Source organism: Phyllobates terribilis, unplaced genomic scaffold (genome assembly GCF_046119375.1).
Source record: "Phyllobates terribilis strain yellow unplaced genomic scaffold, ASM4611937v1 Scaffold_5__5_contigs__length_657084704, whole genome shotgun sequence".
NCBI classification, from domain to species: domain Eukaryota; kingdom Metazoa; phylum Chordata; class Amphibia; order Anura; family Dendrobatidae; genus Phyllobates; species Phyllobates terribilis.
Window position 1 is genome coordinate 556,017,512 of NW_027362765.1, and position 20,211 is coordinate 556,037,722.

The following is a 20,211-nucleotide window of genomic DNA, read 5'->3' on the forward strand; positions in this document are numbered from 1 at the left end:
GGCAGTTATTAGCCATTTAGAATATTTAGTGGCTTTAGATGGCGCAGGCGGAGACTACACCAACGACTATGAAAAATTGTCATGTATTAATGAATAGTTCAGTTTAGTGAGAGCCGGAGCCAGGATCTGTGATGTCTCATGGGATACTCTGTGCGAGGGCAGTATAGAATAGCGAGTAGATGCCAAGCGTGGGAATATGATTTCCTCTGATTATATTTACAATTGGAGATGGGTATCCCTATTTCGGCTATTCTTGGCTGAGATGGAAATATATTCCATATGGAAACAGACAATGATCGGTCTGAGCTATGCAGTTTCCAGAGTTCCCATAGAAGTGAATGGGACCACAGTAAGCTATTCTATTTCTGTAACATTCACTTGTATGGGAGATATGAAAACAGCCATGACTACTTATCCTGACACATAGAGACAGATATAGAGACCTAGCGATATGAACGACTGAGATGAGAATATCCCTTAAAGGGAATCTGTCAGCAGGTTTTTGGCTATGTAATCTGACAGTAGCATGATGTAGGGACAGAGACCCTGATTTCAGAGATGTATCGCTTAGTTTATTAGGTGCTGCAGGTGTGATAGAATCATAGATTTCTCTGCTGCAGATCTAGCAGAGCTTGGAATGCTGAGCTCTGTATAACCCCGCCCACTCCACTGATTGGCCACTCTCTGTGTACACTGTATAGTGACAGCTGCCAATTAGTGTTGTGGGCGGGGTTATACAGAGCTCAGCATTCCAAGCTCTGCTAGATCTGAAGCAGAGAAAACTATGATTCTATCACACCTGCAGCACAGCTCAGTAAGTGACACATCACTGAAACCTGCATCTCTACCCATACATGGTAGTGGATTCAGATTACATAGTGAAAATCTGGTGTCAGATTCTCTTTAAAGAGGACATATCGCCAGGTCAAAGTAGCCTTTATTTCCTTTTATATTATACCTGCATCTCGCCTCAGTATTCAGTTGTTGTTTTTTTTATAAATTTACCAAACAATAACAGAGATATGGTGCTTTTTATGGTCTCTGCCAACAGGGTGGTGCTCCCAGGATTCTCTGGGAGCATGTCTTTAGGCTGCTCGGCATTACTTTGTGTGTCACGCCTCCTTGGAAGTGATCATGAAAATTAGAACTAGATAAAGCCCAGATCTCTGGAACCGTATGGTAAAAATAGAATATTCAGGAGAGAAGCAGGAAAAAATAGTGGCCACAATCAACCTGGTTCTTTAAATGCTGCCCTGGTATACAGAAATCGGGAAAGTGCTCTGTGGTTGGTGCACTGAGCCGATCTCCCAGATGTCCTGAGTCTAGTGGGCTTCCATAGCTTTTTACATTATAATACTGATTCAATTCCTAGAAAACCTTCTATCCCCACAGCTGAGAGTCTTCCCTTCGTTCTGTGCTCAGATGAACGTCCAGATCTACTTTCTAGTCCTTCTATTCCAGAGCCCACTGTCACACGTTACTTGTGATTTATTACGCCTCATTGTTATACAGTGCAATTTTATTTTTCCTCTCTATTAACCTTTAGCTATATTTTTCTTATATGTGAATTTTTTTTTATATTGATTCCGATCTGAAAAGTTAACCTTGAAGATGAGTGGAAATATTCATCAATTTTTCATGTAGACAAAATGAAAATCCTTGGTGCCTGGATGATTCATGCTACAAAAGCAGCCATTGATCAGCGCCGGTCACCTACATAACCAACTGCTTTTCTCCTACTGACTATGGAGGAAATGTTTCACTTCACTGTTTGTTCTTGTTGCCATCTACGACCAAGATCAAGCGTGTGACCCTAAACCAACATGTTATTATATCCTTCTCTAATAATAATTGTGGGTCTGGTCCAATTTATGCCATGAGCTTATTGCTACTTTACTTTTGGATCGTCTACACATTTGCCCTTTTGAGAAATACAGTGTATGACGATATATCAAGCAGATAACCTTGAAAGTAAAATCCTACTAATAGGAAACGGCTGAAATCCTCTTTGCTATTTCACTATTTTGCCTGCATGTTTTACTCCTAACTATATACAGTAGTGTAAAGCTTGAACACCTTATAAATAGGTAGGGCTGGGGAATTTTTTTTTCATATTTTCCATGGAGAGAGGAGAAAGCGCTGCCAGAAACTTGTTGGCAGCTGCTTTTCTTGTCTAAAAATTAATGGATTGGGTATTGAAATTCTCTCCCCTGACGACATCTGTTGGGGAGAGTTGGGAAGACCCCATACATGTTAGAAGGTCCACAAATCATGCCAAGATCTGCGAGCTCAGACAACTTACATCTAATGCTTTTGCAGATCTTTAGGTGCATTGGATTCGGTATTTAATGTGTGATTTTAAGCAGGGCTGTGGAGTCAGAGTCGTGGAGTCAGAGTCGGTGTCCATTTTGGTGGAGTCGGTATAAAATGGACCGACTCCAACTCCTAAAATATATAATAAATTGGGTACAGTAGTTCAATGCAGTTTGTGGGGAATATTTTTTCATAATAATTTGGGAAAGTTATGAAATGTCCTATAAATGTCTGTCCTATTCCTGATCTAAGGGTCTAGACTTTTAGCGGAGATTAATCTGTGCTACAGTAAATTTATCACTTAAACATGAGCCATGTATGAGGGAGTCTGAGTTGGAGTTGGAGTCTGAGTCGGAGGTTTGGCTTACTCCACAGCCCTGCTTTTAAGACCAGATATTAAGATAATACATAATGAGAAGATAATATTTTTGATACTGTTGTATTTCAGGGGTTCCTCCTACCTAGAGTCACCCACTGACCATAGAGAAAGCTATGGGAGTCCCAACTTTTTCTCACAGTCCCTACGGTCTACACAGATGATGGGTTTTCGAGACAATACTGTGATCCTTGATGAAATGACTCTGTGCCATATGGTCCAAGACTGCACCACAGTGAAGACACAGCTTCTGAAGCTGAAACGTCTGCTGCAGCAGGTGAGTTGTTCTGTAACGTTATGTGCAATGCGTTTAGATACATACAGTACCAAAAAAAAACCCTAAAATGTTGTAATTACAAAGCAAGAAGTGCGTACTTAGGACACGTTCACACGTTCCGTATTTAAACCAGTATTTGTAAGCCAAAACCAGGAGTGGGTGGAAACTGCAAAGGTGGTGCACGTGTTTCTATTGTACTTTTCCTGTAATTGTTCTACTCCTGATTTTTGATGTAGAATACTGAACGTTTGAACTTGGCCTTAACCCCTTAGTGACCAATAGGCGTCTTTATACTGACCTGCGATATAAGAGACTAGCGTTCCCCCCGACAGGTGACGATCCTGTAGCTGTCAGCTGTACATTATTCTTGCTTCATCAGCCACGATCAGTGTTGGCACCCACCATGGACGTTTAACCCCTTAGATCCTGCTGTCAATAGTGACTCCAGAATCTAAATAGTTAACAGAGTGTGGGGGCGCTTCCTCTTTAACCTCATCGGCACCCTGAGATCTTGATCCTGTGGTCCTAATGTTTGCCATTGCAGGTAACGGCCAAATAACGGTCTTAGAGTCTGCCGGCTATAGCCACCTGTACAGAAGTTATCAAAACTTAGGTGGTAAAAATAAACTTTTTCATTCTTGCCATGCCACTTTCCATTACTTCCTGAAATGAACCAGAAGGGTTAATGAACTACCTGAAAGCAATTTTAAATACGTTGAGGGGTGCAGTTTTTAAAGTGTTATGACTTTTGTGTGATTTCCAACATCTAGGACCCCCCAAAGTCACTTAAAAACTGAACAGGTCCCTATAAAGTAAGTTTTGCAAATTTCATTGAAAAAATGAAAAATTACTGCTACATTTTTAAACCTTCTAAAATGCTAAAAAAATAAAACAACACTTTACAAATGGTGCTGATGTAAAGCAGATATGAAGAAAGTGTTATTTATTAATGTTTTTGTGTGATGTGACTATTGGGATTAAATGGACAGTCATTCAAAGTTTGAAAATTGCAATTTTTAAATCATTTTTGTCAAATTTCTGATATTTTTATAAATAAACGCAAAACAAATCAACCTAAATTTACCAGTATTATAAAGTATCACGTGTCACAAAAAACAGTCTCAAAATCAATGAGCTATGATGAAGCGTTCCAGAGTTATTCACGAAGGGGTTAAAACTTGTATTTTACTAGAGGATGACCATTCCAATACCTCCTGCTCTCCAGCCACATTGTAATCACTAAGGCCATCAGGGCTGAGGTTGGACCATAGCTTAGGTGTGCAAAAACAGATAGACAAGGGAGGCAGCCAGCTCCTCACAATAGTCCTCCATCCTCCAGAGCTGGATCCAACTCCATTGTCAGAGATAGGAGACCAATAAAATTAAGTTTTCTTAAAATCCAAAGAAACATCCAAGTTTCCATACACAAACGTGCTTCTGGTGCATGTAGCACCCTTACTCATGGTGAGATAGAAATAGTTTTCTATCAGGCAGGTCCACCAGCGGGATAATGAGACTAATTAATTAAGGATAACTTTTTATCAGTTCCACCACACCCACTGCTATTTTCAGCAGGTATCTTTAATTAATAGGTCTCATTATCCCGCTGGTGGAGCTACGGGTAGAGAAGTATTTCAGTACACACCACGAGCAATGGTTCTACATGCATCAGAAACGCGTTGTCTGTTTTTTTTATGGAAACAATTGGATGTTTCTTTGGATTTTAATATGATCCATGCAGCTGGATCTAGCCCGTTTTCCTTACTTTGTGCCCAAACAAATGCCTGTCTTTTCTAAATGCACAGAGAGCAAAGAAAAATGCAGTTATTGGAATGCAAAGTGCACTACAAAGTGGGTAACCACCTAAAATTGCATTGAAACTACTGGGTGATGGTTTTCTAGAGAAGATGGCCAATAGACATATTATGTTGCTGAACGAAAATTTTGACTCTGATAATTTATAATAAGATGGTGGTATTTTCAAAAAACCTGGCAAAATATATCAGGAAAATTTAAATGAACGCAAAAATGTAACAAATTTCTTGGATTTGGGCAAAGACTCAATTTGCGACATGGTAGCAAAACCCTTCATAGGTGCAATTCACACCACAATCACAGAGACACAAGCAGCATTGACAGCCCCATAAGAGAGTATCAGAATATTATACTTTACAAGGAAGTATGTGCCATGGAGAAAATGCCCTAAGTTGTATATATCATAATATAATAACTTATCAAGCAATTAATGGCGCTGAGGTTACATTTCTAGCTATTCTTATGTGTATAGAGATGAGAAGAATCCTATGTGAGACACATACAGTGACAGCTCATTGCCTTTCCTTTTTAAGCTCTCTAGAAAATGGGTTAGGACAAGCGAGAGAATAGTAGTTTCCTTACGTCCTAATTTCTTGGCTTTGCCACAGATAAGAAAATGAAGCTATTGTATTTGCAGACCCTTTTAAATTCCCTTTTTTCCCCTTTCATGCATAGCTTTAATCCCAATATTGTGTTTGCCTAGGACAGAGTGACCCTAGGGAGGTAGAGAGACGCTCTCGAATGTCTCCAATGTAAGAAGGCTTTGTCCCTCTAATGTAGAATTGAAGTTATCCATTAAACCACCATTGAAAAAGGAACACTAAATAGTGAGAGGGTAAAGGGCAGCCTTACAGGGAAAGCTAGGCGCTCCACAGGAAGCAATTTACAGAATACATTCAGGATGCAAAGATCAAGATGGATTTTTTAGGGTAAAAGCCGTTAGTAATTTGCTATATACAGTGACACAGAATACAGCCAAAAGGCCTTGAATCTTCCAGCTGTCTACAAAGTTATTCTCTGTAATTGTAACCGTACACGGGGTCCAGGTAATTGTGCCGACATTGTGCTGATGTTTGTCAGTGATTGTCAGATTGTCTAACGTTACCAATATATAAAAAAGTGGTCAAACCTAGTGGGGGCCGTCTCATTCCTGAGATTTCTCACACCTCCGCCTGCTACCAACTCTCCAGCCAGTTCATCTGTGGACCCCATTCTGGGAAGTTAGTGGGACTAGTCACACATTTATGTTATATTCATACTATATGAGAAAACCCAATTACAACCCACTTTTCTCACAAACTTGCATTGAATTTTGGTTGGTAAAATATGTAGCTGTAAATTACAGAGTAAGGACCAGCTCTACCAAAATTTGAACGCTCAATTTTTTGAACATGTGCATCTACTACAGCTGAAATACTCTTGTTTTAGTCTTATGGTTATTAGATACGGGGACACCGTCACTGCCAGTGCCAGTTTATTTTATGACTGTTTCTGAAGCAAAAATCATTTTGTTCACAGCTCCTGTACAGGCATGTGTTTCCATGGTAACAGGAAATGAGCAATCTCTGTATAGTCCTAACCTGCAATTAGCCCGTGCTCACATCAGTGGAGTACATAGAAATCATAGTCCCCATAGCAAAAGTTCTAGTTTAACCCTCCCCACCCCCACAAAATAAAATAGAAGTTAATTAAACTGAGTAGGATGAGTGCATGGTATATAAGCACAAGCCCAGATGCATGCCCCCCATCCTTTGAAGACAGTAATTGTGACCTTTTTGATGCCCTCATCTGATACCTTTTTCATGACCCCATGGAGTATCATGCTCCCAAACGTGCCCCCTCCTCTTCCACACACAGTGAATTTCCTTACATAATATGACCCATAGTACCCTATACACATACAGTAATATGATCCCACAGTGCCCCAACACAGTATGGTGCTGCCACAGTGCCCCAACACAGTATGATGACCCTACAGTGACCCCCATACAGTATGCTTTTACTGGAGCTTACCCACATTCAGGCCACCACTGTCATTCCATAGCGTATGATGCACACTCGCCTCACACTGATACCCCACAGCTGCCACGATAAGGTGGGGTGACCCCAATCAGCCCTTCCATACAGTATACTGCTCCTTACACAGTATAATGCACCCAAGTCTCCCACTTAGTATTATACTCCACACACAGTATGATGCACCCAAGTCTCCCACTTAGTAATATGCTCCACACACAGTATGAAGCACCCAAGTCTCCCACTTAGTATTATACTCCACACACAGTATGATGCACCCAAGTCTCCCACTTAGTATTATACTCCACACACAGTATGATGCACCCAAGTCTCCCACTTAGTAATATGCTCCACACACAGTATGATGCACCCAAGTCTCCCACTTAGTAATATGCTCCACACACAGTATGATGCACCCAAGTCTCCCACTTAGTATTATACTCCACACACAGTATGATGCACCCAAGTCTCCCACTTAGTATTATACTCCACACACAGTATGATGCACCCAAGTCTCCCACTTAGTATTATGCTCCACACATAGTATGAAGCACCCAAGTCTCCCACTTAGTAATATGCTCCATACACAGTTTTATGGTCTGTCACAGTTTCCCCCCTACACAGTATGAAGATTTTTTACAACCGACACACTGATGGCCTCAAACAGTATGATATCCCCATAGCACCCTACCTCAGTATGATGCCCTCACAGAGTATGAAGGACTCCATAGCTCCTCACACAGTTTCATGCCCATGCAGCTCCCCTTTCCGTACAAATTATGATGCTTCACAGTCCATCTCACTGTATGATGCTCCACACAGATCTTGGACCGCAATGCACAAACAACTGGCCGTGGTTCTCCCGACCCGAGCGTGACAGCTTCATATACTGCATTTCTATGATGCTGTCACTTTTGGGTCGGGAGAGTCATGGCCAGTCCGTGTTGGGACCAACATACACAGACGTCTGCATGAGCCCTAGGACTTACAAGTTGAATGGTAGAGCAACGAGCTGACGGCTCCCTGTTTCACCATTTTAGTCATCTGTACCAGCATCCTGAAAATACAGATATCGATGGATATGAGATGCTGGGTGGTGGGGGTGGCAAGGCGATGCTGCTCAGGACCAGGCTCCCCCCAACTCCCAGGACCTATAGTGTCCATGTGCTTTGCCACTATTAGTGGAACCCGCTTGGATCACTGTGAGTGCAACAAGTGAACACTGCCTTACACTTTTCTACATGGGTTCCCTATGTTTTACCAATATATATTTGGTATGTAGGCAAAAAATAGAAAACTGAGACTATCACTACAGAATCAGACTGCTCAACATTTGTGTTTTGTCTGGTACCATAAAAATAGACAGGTCTGCATACCTGTTGTAAACCGAAAACTGGGATTGTTTACCATTTGTAGATATACTATTATATTTTTAACTTTCATACATTGAGATAATACCAAAAAATTAGTTGGGAATGTGAAGATGACTTTGACATCAGATGGTAGGGTTGATCTATATTATCATAAAAGAATAAGGGAAACAATTGTTTCTTTTTTTGTATTTCTCCTGATATTCTTACAGAATGCAAGGCATTTTTCTAAAAGATTGATTCATATGCTCTTTGTAGCCCTACCTTTTGAGTTTTAGCATGCATTTTGGATGCAAGAGATATTATATTCCCTCCAGGGAGCTAAAGAAGTTGGTTCCTTTCAGGCAAGTTTGACCTCATAACTTTTCAAGTTAAGATGTCTGTCATTTATCAGCCACAAAGAAAAAAACACAATGCAATAGCTTCAGGTACTGTGATGAAAGCAACAAGACATTGGTGGTGGAAGGGGCTTGGGTTAATATAACGAAGAATCTCAACAAAAGAATTGGATTTAGAGTGGTGGCAAGTACTTTACTTTCTAAACCTAGATATTACTTTAGGAGTTTGTCCAAGAAAGTAGTCAGTATTTTTTAAATAATTTATAATGTTGAATACTCTACAATCTCAGAATCACTAGTCAGAGTAAATGAGGTCCATATAGAGGGGACACATGTCAGATGTGGAAAATGGGCTCAGCCCTGAAGTGTAAAATTGGCTGCATCCTTGTAGTGACAGCTAGTGGGGACAACAAATTAGACTCTATTCACATCACAATAATGATGCAGTATACATTAGTAGTGATCCCCTGCCATATACCTCTGATGTGTACTGCTGTATAGTCCTATAGTGACAGTCATCATTTGGGCACAGTGTAAAAAAAATGAAAAAGGGAGTACAAGAATTCCACTGTAACTCAATAGTACTTAACTCATGGGCCATTGTATGGTGCTCTATTTGGCTCTCTCCCTGACGCAGGTTCCTTCTCCCTGACGCAGGTTCCTTCTCCCTGACGCAGGTTCCTTCTCCCTGACGCAGGTTCCTTCTACCTGACGCAGGTTCCTTCTACCTGACGCAGGTTCCTTCTACCTGACGCAGGTTCCTTCTACCTGACGCAGGTTCCTTCTCCCTGACGCAGGTTCCTTCTCCCTGACGCAGGTTCCTTCTCCCTGACGCAGGTTCCTTCTCCCTGACGCAGGTTCCTTCTCCCTGACGCAGGTTCCTTCTCCCTGACGCAGGTTCCTTCTCCCTGACGCAGGTTCCTTCTCCCTGACGCAGGTTCCTTCTCCCTGACGCAGGTTCCTTCTCCCTGACGCAGGTTCTCTCTCCCTGACGCAGGTTCTCTCTCCCTGACGCAGGTTCTCTCTCCCTGACGCAGGTTCTCTCTCCCTGACGCAGGTTCTCTCTCCCTGACGCAGGTTCTCTTTCCCTCTGCCGCAAGTTCTCTTTCCCTCTGCCGCAAGTTCTCTCTCCCTCTGCTGCAGATGCTCTCTCCCTCTGCCGCAGATACTCTCTCCCTGCCACAGATAATAATAATAATTTTTATTTATATAGCGCCAACATATTCCGCAGCACTTTACAATTAAGTAGGGATATGTACAGGCAATAAAAACAATACAATGTAACACATTTCAACAGTTACATGAGGAGTAAGGGCCCTGCTCGCAAGCTTACAATCTATATGGAAAAGGGGGGACACAGTAGTAGAACATGGTCATCAGCCAGTATCTGTCTATCTAAGGGCAGTTACCCTGTGATATTTGGTGCATGGAGGATGTGGAGACAGATGAATAAGCAGGGTTAAGATTAACAAAGCTATCCATAACCTCTCTCCTCTGTACATCTCTGGACTAATCTCCCGATATATTCCCTCACGTAACCTCCGGTCCTCCCAAGACCTCCTTCTCTCCTCCACACTTGTTCGTTCCTCACGCAATTGCGTCCAAGATTTCTCCAGAATATCCCCCATCCTCTGGAATTCTGTGCCCCAACACGTCCGATTATCCGCCACACTTGGATCCTTCAGACGAAACCTGAAAACCCATCTCTTCAAGCAAGCTTATAGCCTGCCATGACCTTGCTGCCACCTCAACAACACCGTAGCTACTGCAACCCCTCAACCTACTGTCTCCTTCCCCATTCCTGTAGAATGTAAGCCTGCAAGGGCAGGGTCCTCTTCCCTTCCGTACCAGTCTATCATTGTTAGTTCATCTACTGTAAGTGATGTCTGTATTTGGTATGTAACACCTTCTTATGTACAGCACCATGGAATCAATGGCGCTATATAAATTAATAATAATAATAGGAGGGAACAGGGAAGAGTTAGGTTGGTGAGTTGAGCTGATAGGCTTGTCTAAACAGATGTGTTTTTAAAGCACGTTTGAAGACATGGGGCTAGATATCAGTCAGATCGTTTTGGGCAGTGCATTCGATAAAACTGTTGCGGCACGAGAGAAGTCTTGGAGACGGAGGTTTGAGGTTTGGATTAAGGAGGATGTCAGTTTTAGATCTGTTGCAGAACGGTGGGCACTGGAGGGGTGATAGACAGAAATGAGAGATGAGATATAGGGCAGTGCAGAACTGTGGAGAGCTTTGTGGGTGAGAGAGATGAGTTTGTATTGTATTCTGTGGTGAGTGGGTAACCAGTGTAATGACTGGCACAGGGTAGAGGCGTCGTCGAAGCGGCCTGATAGAAATACAACCCTGGCTGCTGCATTCAGAATGGATTGGAGAGGAGAGAGTTTGTTTAGAGGGAGACCGATTAGAAGAGAGTTGCAGTAGTCCAGACGAGAATGAATAAGAGTAACAGTAAGAGTTTTTTCAGTATCAAAGGTGAGAAAAGGTCGGATTCTGGAGATGTTTTTAAGGTGCAGGTGACATGAGCGAGTGAGTGATTGAGTATTGGGAATAAATGAAAGTGTGTCAAATATGACTCCAAAACTGCGAGCTTGCTGCTTGGAAGTTATGGTGGCACCATCCAAGGTAATTGAAAAGTCAGGTATAGGTCGTTTAGTAGAGGGAGGAAAAATAAGGAGCTAAGTTTTGGATAGATTCAGTTTCAGATAGAGGGAGGACATGATGTTAGAGACAGCGGACAGACAATCACTGGTATTTTGTATTAGAGTGGAGGTAATGTCAGGTGAAGAGGTGTATAGTTGGGTGTCATCGGCATAGAGATTATACTGGGAACCAAATCTGCTTAAGGTTTGTCCAATAGGGCAGTGTACAAGGAGAGGAGGAGGGGACCTAGGACTGATCCTTGTGGAACCCCGCATATACTCTCTCCCTGCCACAGTGCTTTTAGGGGTAAATAGTTGTGCATTTTGGCTTCTGATGGACCATGGCAAAATGTCTTTGTTATATTTAAAGTTTAATTACACGAAATCTGAGGTTTATGGGCTCTATACACTTCTGGCAGTTCGGGGACTCAGTTGAGCCATAATGTGACCTTGTGCATGATCCGTGTATTACCGTAAGGCAACCGTGAGGCAGCAGAATGTTTTCTGTGACTACTGCAGTGGTGTTATAATGGCAATGTATGCTCTCACTAAATGCAACGGCACTGCTTTATGAGCAAGTAACATGAATGAACGACATTTTAAAACCCAAATTCTTTTGTCCTGATAATGAAATTGTGAATTTCTATCTGCCCTTCATACTTTTAGAAAGTGCCACGTGTCCTCTTTTATTAAATCTTTTGCTGCTTCATTGCTTCGGTGACATAGCTCCCCCATGAGAGGAGAACTATGGCCAGCGGACATACTGTCTAGCACTTTGCAATTTGCTTGTCTCTGTTGACATGAAAAGAATTGCAGGAGGCTAATAAGCCCGGCTTCTTTAAGTTATTCCCTGATGATGCAACCAGTGTGGCTGCCTAGGAGACAAACAATCGGGCTTTTGATTGCAGTTGTATTTACTGGCTTTGTGTGGGCAGCAGAAGCCTTCAAACCTTGCTTTAATAAAACTCATGATCTGATCACAGTGTTGGGTTGAATTAAAACCTCTATAATTGTACCATGCTTTTTGCTCTTGGTTATGAAATGTAGTGCTAAAGTGTATCAGCAGAAATATAACAATTTCTTTGCTCCTCTTCTAGCTCTGAACATAAGAATATAGAGGACACTGACCTCACCAGCTGTGTCCTCCTGCTCCATTTATATAGGCTGCAGTAACATCTTTAAGGAGCCTCAGCACAGTCTTTAGCACTTAGTGCAGCATCCTTTGGCTGTTATGACCTGCTGCAAATGTAATGCATAGCCACACACCTGCTTTTGGCATTAATACTAAGAAATCTTAGCCCATTCCTCATTGCTAATGACATCCTATATCCTAATATTTTTGTGTTTCTTGCTGCAACCTCCTTCTTCAAAGCCTCTCCCAAGATTTTATATGGTGTTCAAGTCAGGCAACTGTGATAGCCAGTCCAGAATCTTCCAGGACGTCTTCTGAAACCACGTTTTGGTGTACTTTGAGGTATGCTTGTGATCATCGTCCTGTTGAAAGGTAAAATGACACCTGAGCTTCAGCTTCCTTGCAGAAATCCTGATGTTTCTTATTAGGCTTTCCAGATACTTGATTGAATCCATCTTGCCCTCCACACACTTTTAGGTGTGACGGACCCATGCCAGAGGAATAAAACCCTCCCCAGTGCGTCACCAAGCCACCACCATGCTTCACCTGCAGGGTGTTTTGTTTTTTTACCCAACTTTTGCTCCATTCTTCTTTCAACAGGCATGCTGCTATCCATAGTCGGAAAAGTTTCAATTTTGTTTGGTTGCTTCACAGAACAGAGTCTACAAACATCTTTGACTTATTTATGTGGTTTGGAGCATATTGGAGCGAACAGTTCTTGTGCTTTTGGGTCAGTAAAGGGTGTAGCATGCGCCTTACTGTGCAAACTGAATCCTCAGTGCCTGCTGCTGCCAAATCCTGCCGCAGATCTTTTGCAGTCACACGATGGTTTTTGACGATCTCCCTCCACAGGAATCTGGTGGCAGATGGTGATCGCTTTTATTTTTCTGCCATGTACAGGTAATGTAGCCAATGTTCATATAGCTGTGAACTTGCGAACTCTGCTCTAACTATATCTCTAGGGACACTCGGTGTCTTTACTATATGTGAACACTGCCAGAAGCTGATGTCTGGCTAAGCTTCATATTTACAGCTGGTCATAACAGCCACTTCCCATGAAGGGGTAGAATAATTCTACAGCAGTCAGTAAAAGTATCATTTTGTGATGAATTTGGAGACATCACTTACTATATTAGTTGTGCTGAGCTTTTAAATTGGTTCTTGTTGGTTGGATTATTGCAAACAAAAGAAAGTTTGTAAATATTGCAAATAAACCTAATTTGCAGTAGGAATTGAGTAAGTTTGATGGCACCTGTGTGACTACACTGTGTGCAGAATTATTAGGCAAGTTGTATTTTAGAGGATTATTTTTATTATTGATCAACAACTATGTTCTCCATCAACCCAAAAGACTCCTAAATATCCAAGCTTAATATTTTTGGAAGTTGGAGTGGTTTTTTTTTTAGATTTGGCTATCTTAGGAGGATATCTGTTTGTGCAAGTAACTATTACTGTGCAGAATTATTAGGCAACTTAATAAAAACCAAATATAATCCCATCTCAATTGTTTATTTTCACCAGGTAAACCAATATCAGTGCACAAAATTTAGAAATAAACATTTCTGACATGCAAAAACAAAAACCAAAAAAATTAGTGATGAATATAGCCACCTTTCTTTATGATGACACTCAACAGCCTTCCATCCATAGATTCTGTCAGTTGCTTAATCTGTTTTCGATCAACTTTGCGTGCAGCAGTCACCACAGCCTCCCAGACACTGTTCCGAGAGGTGTACTGTTTTCCCTCCCTGTAGATCTCTCCATTTTATGATGGACCACAGGTTCTCTATGGGGTTCAGATCAGGTGAACAAGGGGGCCATGTCATTATTTTTTCTTCTTTTAGACCTTTACTGGCCAGCCACGCTGTGGAGTAGTTGGATGCATGTGACGGAGCATTGTCCTGCATGAAAAGCATGTTTTTCTTGAACGATACCGACTTCTTCCTGTACCACTGCTTGAAGAAGTTGTCTTCCAGAAACTGTCAGTAGGTCTGGGAGTTGAGCTTCACTCCATCCTCAACCCGAAAAGGTCCCACAAGTTCATCTTTGAAGATACCAGCCCATACCAGTACCCCACCTCCACCTTGCTGGCGTCTGAGTCGGAGTGGAGCTCTCTGCCCTTTACTGATCCAGCCTCTAGCCCATCCATCTGACCCATCAAGAGTCACTCTCATTTCATCAGTCCATAAAACCTTTGAAAAATCAGTCTTAAGATATTTCTTGGCCCATTCTTGACGTTTTATCTTATGTTTCTTGTTCAAAGGTGGTCGCTTTTCAGCCCTCCTTACCTTGGCCATGACCCTGAGTATCGCACACCTTGTGCTTTTTGATACTCCAGTAACATTGCAGCTCTGAAATATGGCAAAACTGGTGGCGAATGGCATCTTGGCAGCTTCACGCTTGATTTTCCTCAATTCATGCGCAGTAATTTTGCGCCTTTTTTGGCCAACACGCTTCTTGCGACCCTGTTGGCTATTTGCCATGAAACGCTTGATTGTTCGGTGATCAGGCTTCAAAAGTTTGGAAATTTCAAGACTGCTGCATCCCTCTGCAAGACATCTCACAATTTTGGACTTTTCAGAGCCCGTCAAATCTCTCTTCTGACCCATTTTGCCAAAGGAAAGGAAGTTGCCTAATAATTAAGCACACCTTATATAGGGTGTTGATGTCATTAGTCAACACCCCTCCTCATTACAGAGATGCACATCACCAGATTTACTTAATTGGTAGTTGGCTCTCAAGCCTATGCAGCTTGGAGTAGGACAACATGTATAAAAAGTATCATGTGATCAAAATACTCATTTGCCTAATAATTCTGCACGCGGTGTATGAATTCCACTAGGAGCATGATAGTGTCAAACCGCAGTTTCAGGCCTGAGTATATTATACTAGCTATTGAACCCGTTCTACGCCCGGGTGGCGAGCATTTTTAATGGTATATGGTCTCCCATGCTGGTATGTGCTGCCCCCCTCCTGCTATATTCTGCCCCCATCCTGGTATTTGTGCTGCCCCCATCCTGGTATTTGTGCTGCCCCCATCCTGGTATTTTTGCTCCCCCATCCTGTTATGTGCTGCCCCCATCCTATCCTGGTATGCATGGCACCCCTCATCCCTATCCTGGTATGCAAGGCACCCCTCACCCCCAATCCTGGTATGCATGGCACCCCTCAACCCCAAATCCTGGTATTCATGGCACCCCTCAACCCCCAATCCTGGTATGTATGGCACCCCTCAACCCCCAGTCCTGGTATGCATGGTCCCCTCAACCCCCTATCCTGGTATGCATGGTCCCCTCACCCCCCAATCCTGGTATGAATGGTACCCCCTCATTCCTCAATCCTGGTATGTATGGTCCCCTCACCCCCCAATCCTGGTATGCATGGTCTCCTCACCCCCCCCTTCCCCCAATCCTGGTATGTATTGTCCCCTCACTTCCCAATCCTGGTATGCATGGCCCCCTCACCCCCCAATCCTGGTATGCATGGCGCCCCTAACCCCCCCAATCCTGGTATGCATGGCACCCCTCACCCCCCCCAATCCTGGTATGCATGGCACCCCTCACCACCCATTTCTGGTTTGCATGGTACCCCATCCCTCATCCTGGTATGCATGGTCCCCTCACCCCCCCAATCCTGGTTTGTATGGCACCGCTCATCCCCATCACGCTGCACACATGCAAAAAAATAAACACTTATACTCACCTTTCTTCCCTGTGCTACAGCGCTGTGTCCCATTCTGCCTAAGGCCGGGGGAGGAGTGCGGCGCCGCAGTACGCACGCTGTCTGGCGCCATTTTGCTGAAGACACACTGCAAATGTGTCTTCAGTAAAATGGCGCCGGATAGCGCTATGCTACGGCGCATTCATCTCCCGGCTACCGGCCTGAAGACACAGCGCGGTCTCCCGGATAGGTGAGTTGTTAGGGGGCCGGAGATCGCTATATGCGTTCAGTGCTTATGCATACCGCGATCTCCGGGACCACAATCCTCATCCTAATCTCCTCGTTTAGGATGTGGTTGCGTTCCTCTGTGTGGTCCAGACTGCGCAGGCGCGTCGCTCTTGCGCAGTCTATAGAGGCTTCAGACAGAGGGACGCTTGTACAATTATATTTAATATAGTGCGTTATAGACACTTTTTTGACCTATCACTACAGTCTTGTAAACAGGGCTGTGGAGTCAGTAAGCCCAACCTCCGACTCCTCAATTTCCATGCCTCCGACTCCATGACTCCGACTCCCTCATACATGGCTCATGTTTAAGTGATAAATTTACTGGAGCACAGATTCATCTCAGCTAAAAGTCTAGACCCTTAGATCAGGAATAGGACAGACATTTATAGGACATTTCATAACTTTCCCAAATTCTTATGAAAAAATATTCCCCACAAACTGCATTGAACTACTGTATCCAATTTATTATATATTTTAGGAGTTGGTCCATTTTATACCGACTCCACCAAAATGGGCTCCGACTCCGACTCCACAGTCCTGCTTGTAAAATACTATTTCGGGAAGGTGGGCGGTTTATAAGTTTAAAAGTACACCGTGCTTGAGGCTACATAAAGAAACGTGTTGACCATGACCTGAAAAGTTGCACCAAAGTTTCAATTCCCTGTGATTATGTAGAATTTGTAACAGACATTCCACACATGTATCTATTACATAACTGATACGTGTCCCCCATATCTACCATCAACACTACAAACTTATTGGTGTTAGAAAACAAAAGCATACAACGAAAGAGGGACTACCAAAGGTTTTCTTTAGAAATTCATATAAAGTTTATTATTAAAAAGAAGGCACAAAAATAGGGGAGAAGTGAACCTGAGAACAGTGGTAGCATTAAAAAGCCTCTCACAAAGCACTGTCACTGCCTCAACGGACCCCACATATTTTAATTTATACAATCATATTACTCAGGCTTAGAGAGCACCAAACTGTTGTTGTCATAGCAACAGTGGTTAACAATCAAAATCAGTAAATATATATATATATATATGGTGATCAAGCAAATCACCTCTATAATACATAAAGAGTAAACAGGAGGGAATTACTCATCAACTCCCTTCAATGTACAATCCCTATAATGAATAATAGTTGCCAATACATACCAGGGATTAAACCTAATCACGGAGTTCTATCCAGGAAGCCTGAGACCGAGGGACCCATTGGGAGAGCGCACACGTGAAGTGAAGTGCCCCGACGCGCGTTTCGAACTCCCTTCTTCAGGGGGCATTAAAACTTATTGGTGGCACATGGTAGTACTGACCCATTGGCATGGAGGCATCAGGCTTCGTTGGCACCTCAATAAAGCACAGCAGTGTTGTAGTTAATCTAATGTACTGTCATGGCCGAAAGTGTTGGCACCCTTGAAATTGTTTTGTTATACACATGTTTATATCCTTTGTGTGTATTGGAACAACACAAACAGAGAAAAAAAGGCAAATTAGACATACCACGCAAAACCCCAAAAATGGACCGGACAAAATTGATGGCACCTTTCCAAAATTGTAGGTAAACAACTTCGATTCACGCATGTGATGCTTGTCCAAACTCACCTGTGGCAAGTAACAGATATGGGCAATATGAAAGTCGCACCTGAAACCAGATAAAAAGGGGAGAAGTTGACTCAATATTTGCATTGTGTGTTCCACACTAAGCATGGAGCCAGAAAGAGGAGAACAGAACTGTCTGCGGACTTGATAACCAAAATTGTTGAACAATATCAACAATCTCAAGGTTACAAGTCCATCTCCAGAGATCTTGATGTTCCTTTGTCCACGGTGCGCAACGTAATCAAGACGTTTACAACACATGGCACTGTAGCTAATCTCCCTGGATGGCAGAGAAAAATTGTTTGTGCTGCGTTAGAGATTAGTTAGGGAACAAATGTGAATGCTGCCTGAGATACGTACACAAGTGGAGATTTTCCATAGTATAATTACTTTTCTCCTTGATAATAGGAATATATTGTGTCTTTTTCTCTGATAGTTGTAAAGTAAATGCTCTGATTTCTACATATACCCGTCATAAAGCATGATGAGGCTGATCGCCACCATTGCTGCAGAATCTTGACACAAACCATATTTACTTACCGGTGATTTATATTTCTGTAGAATTCGCTGTAACGTCGTGAACCCTTTTAAATGTAACATTTGGCTATTTATCAGCGGCTTCTATTCCAGCACATTATTGTATGGTTGTGCAATGCTCAGGTGAAAGATCAGTAAACAATCAATGTCATCGCCCATCCTTCAGAAATCTTGTTCTGCGGAGGAATGCTTTTAAGTGGCTAAAAGCCAACCCGGATCTCTACAAGAAAGGTCAAAATCTCACTATGCAAATGGACGACATGTGAATTTCTGTGTTCATTGTAATAATGCATTTGAGGTATTGGTAGTAGATTTAATGTGCAAGACTCCGAAAAAATTGCCGAGTACGTGAATACTTGTATAAATTCACTGCGTTGCCAGACAACTAAATGTGTTTGTTCTTCCATAGGAGGATGACCCCGAATCACCGATGCAAGAAGTACAGCAGTCTTATCCCACTACTCCAGAACTACAAGACACTGACACTGTTTTAAAGGTGAATGTTCTGACGCTTTATAGTACTTGCATACATCCATTAGGGGGAACCACCGGATGGTTAAATGTGTAAGTGGGATAATGCTCCAATATCCAGCATAGACCCTACTAATCCTGATCCGATGTTGATCCAACGGATATTCTATGCTATTGTGATCCCCATAAAACCATTTTAAAATGTGAAATGCATAGAATTCTTCCTGAACCTATGAACTCTGTCTAATCATAGAGACAGCTATGTGGCAGATTAAATCTTTATCACTGTATGACGGATATATATATATGTGTGTGTGTGTCTGTGTCATAGGTAGATAGATAGGTAGATAGATAGATAGATAGACTATATTATTGGGGAAAATAAGTATTTGATACACTGCCAATTTTGTTAGTTTTCCCACCTGCAAAGAATTGAGAGGTCTGTAATTTTCATTGTAGGTACACTTCAACTGTGAGAGACAGAATCTAAAAAGAAAAAAACAGAAAATCACATTGTATGGTTTTTACATAATACATTTGCATTTTATTGCATGAAATAAGTATTTGATACAATAGAAAAGCAGAACTTAATATTTGTTACAGAAACCTTTGTTTGCAATTACAGAGGTCAGACAATTCTTGTAGTTCTTGACCAAGTTTGCACACACTGCACCAGGGTTTTTGGCCCAGTCCTCCACACAGATCTTCTCCAGATCTTTCAGGTTTCGGGTCTGTTGCTGGGCAACATTGAGTTTCAGCTCTCTACAAAGATTTTCTATTGGGTTCAGGTCTGGAGACTGGCTATTCTACTCCAGGACCTTGTAATTCTTCTTACAGAGCCACTACTTAGTTGCCCTGGCTGTGTGTTTCGGGTCATTGTCATGCTGGAAGACCCAGCCACGACCCATCTTCAGTGGTCTTACTGAGAGGAGGTTGTTAGCCAACATCTTGCGATATATGACCCCATCCATCCTCCCTTCAATACAGTTCAGTCATCCTGTCCCCTTTGCAGAAAAGCACCCAAAAAGCAAGAATGATGTTTTCCCCACCATGCTTCACGGTTGGGACGGTGTTCTTGGGGTTGTATGAGTGCATTTGATACCAAAAGGTTCTATTTTGGTCTCATCTGACTACATGACTTCTCCCATGCCTCCCCTGGATCATCAAGATGGTCATTGGCGAACTTCAAACCGGCCTGGACATGTGCAGGTGTGAGCAGGAGAACCTTGCATGCCCTGCAGGATTTTAATGCATGACTGCGTAGGGTGTTACTAAGGGTAATTTTTGAGACTGGTCCCAGCTCTCTTCAGGTCATTGAGCAGGTCCTCCCGTGTAGTTCTGGGCTGATTCCTGACC

The 20,211-nt window shown here is 42.5% G+C and overlaps 1 protein-coding gene across 3 annotated transcripts in view; it reads left to right on the plus strand.

Annotated features, from left to right (window-relative positions):
• Positions 1 to 20,211, plus strand: part of CCSER2 (coiled-coil serine rich protein 2) — a 198,143-nt gene that overhangs the window by 113,296 nt on the left and 64,636 nt on the right. For all 3 annotated transcript variants that reach the window (XM_073685860.1, XM_073685861.1, XM_073685859.1), the window contains exons 6-7: positions 2,762 to 2,966; positions 18,794 to 18,880. In XM_073685860.1, the coding sequence (XP_073541961.1) occupies positions 2,762 to 2,966; positions 18,794 to 18,880 (292 nt within the window). The remainder of the gene's footprint in view (positions 1 to 2,761; positions 2,967 to 18,793; positions 18,881 to 20,211) is intronic.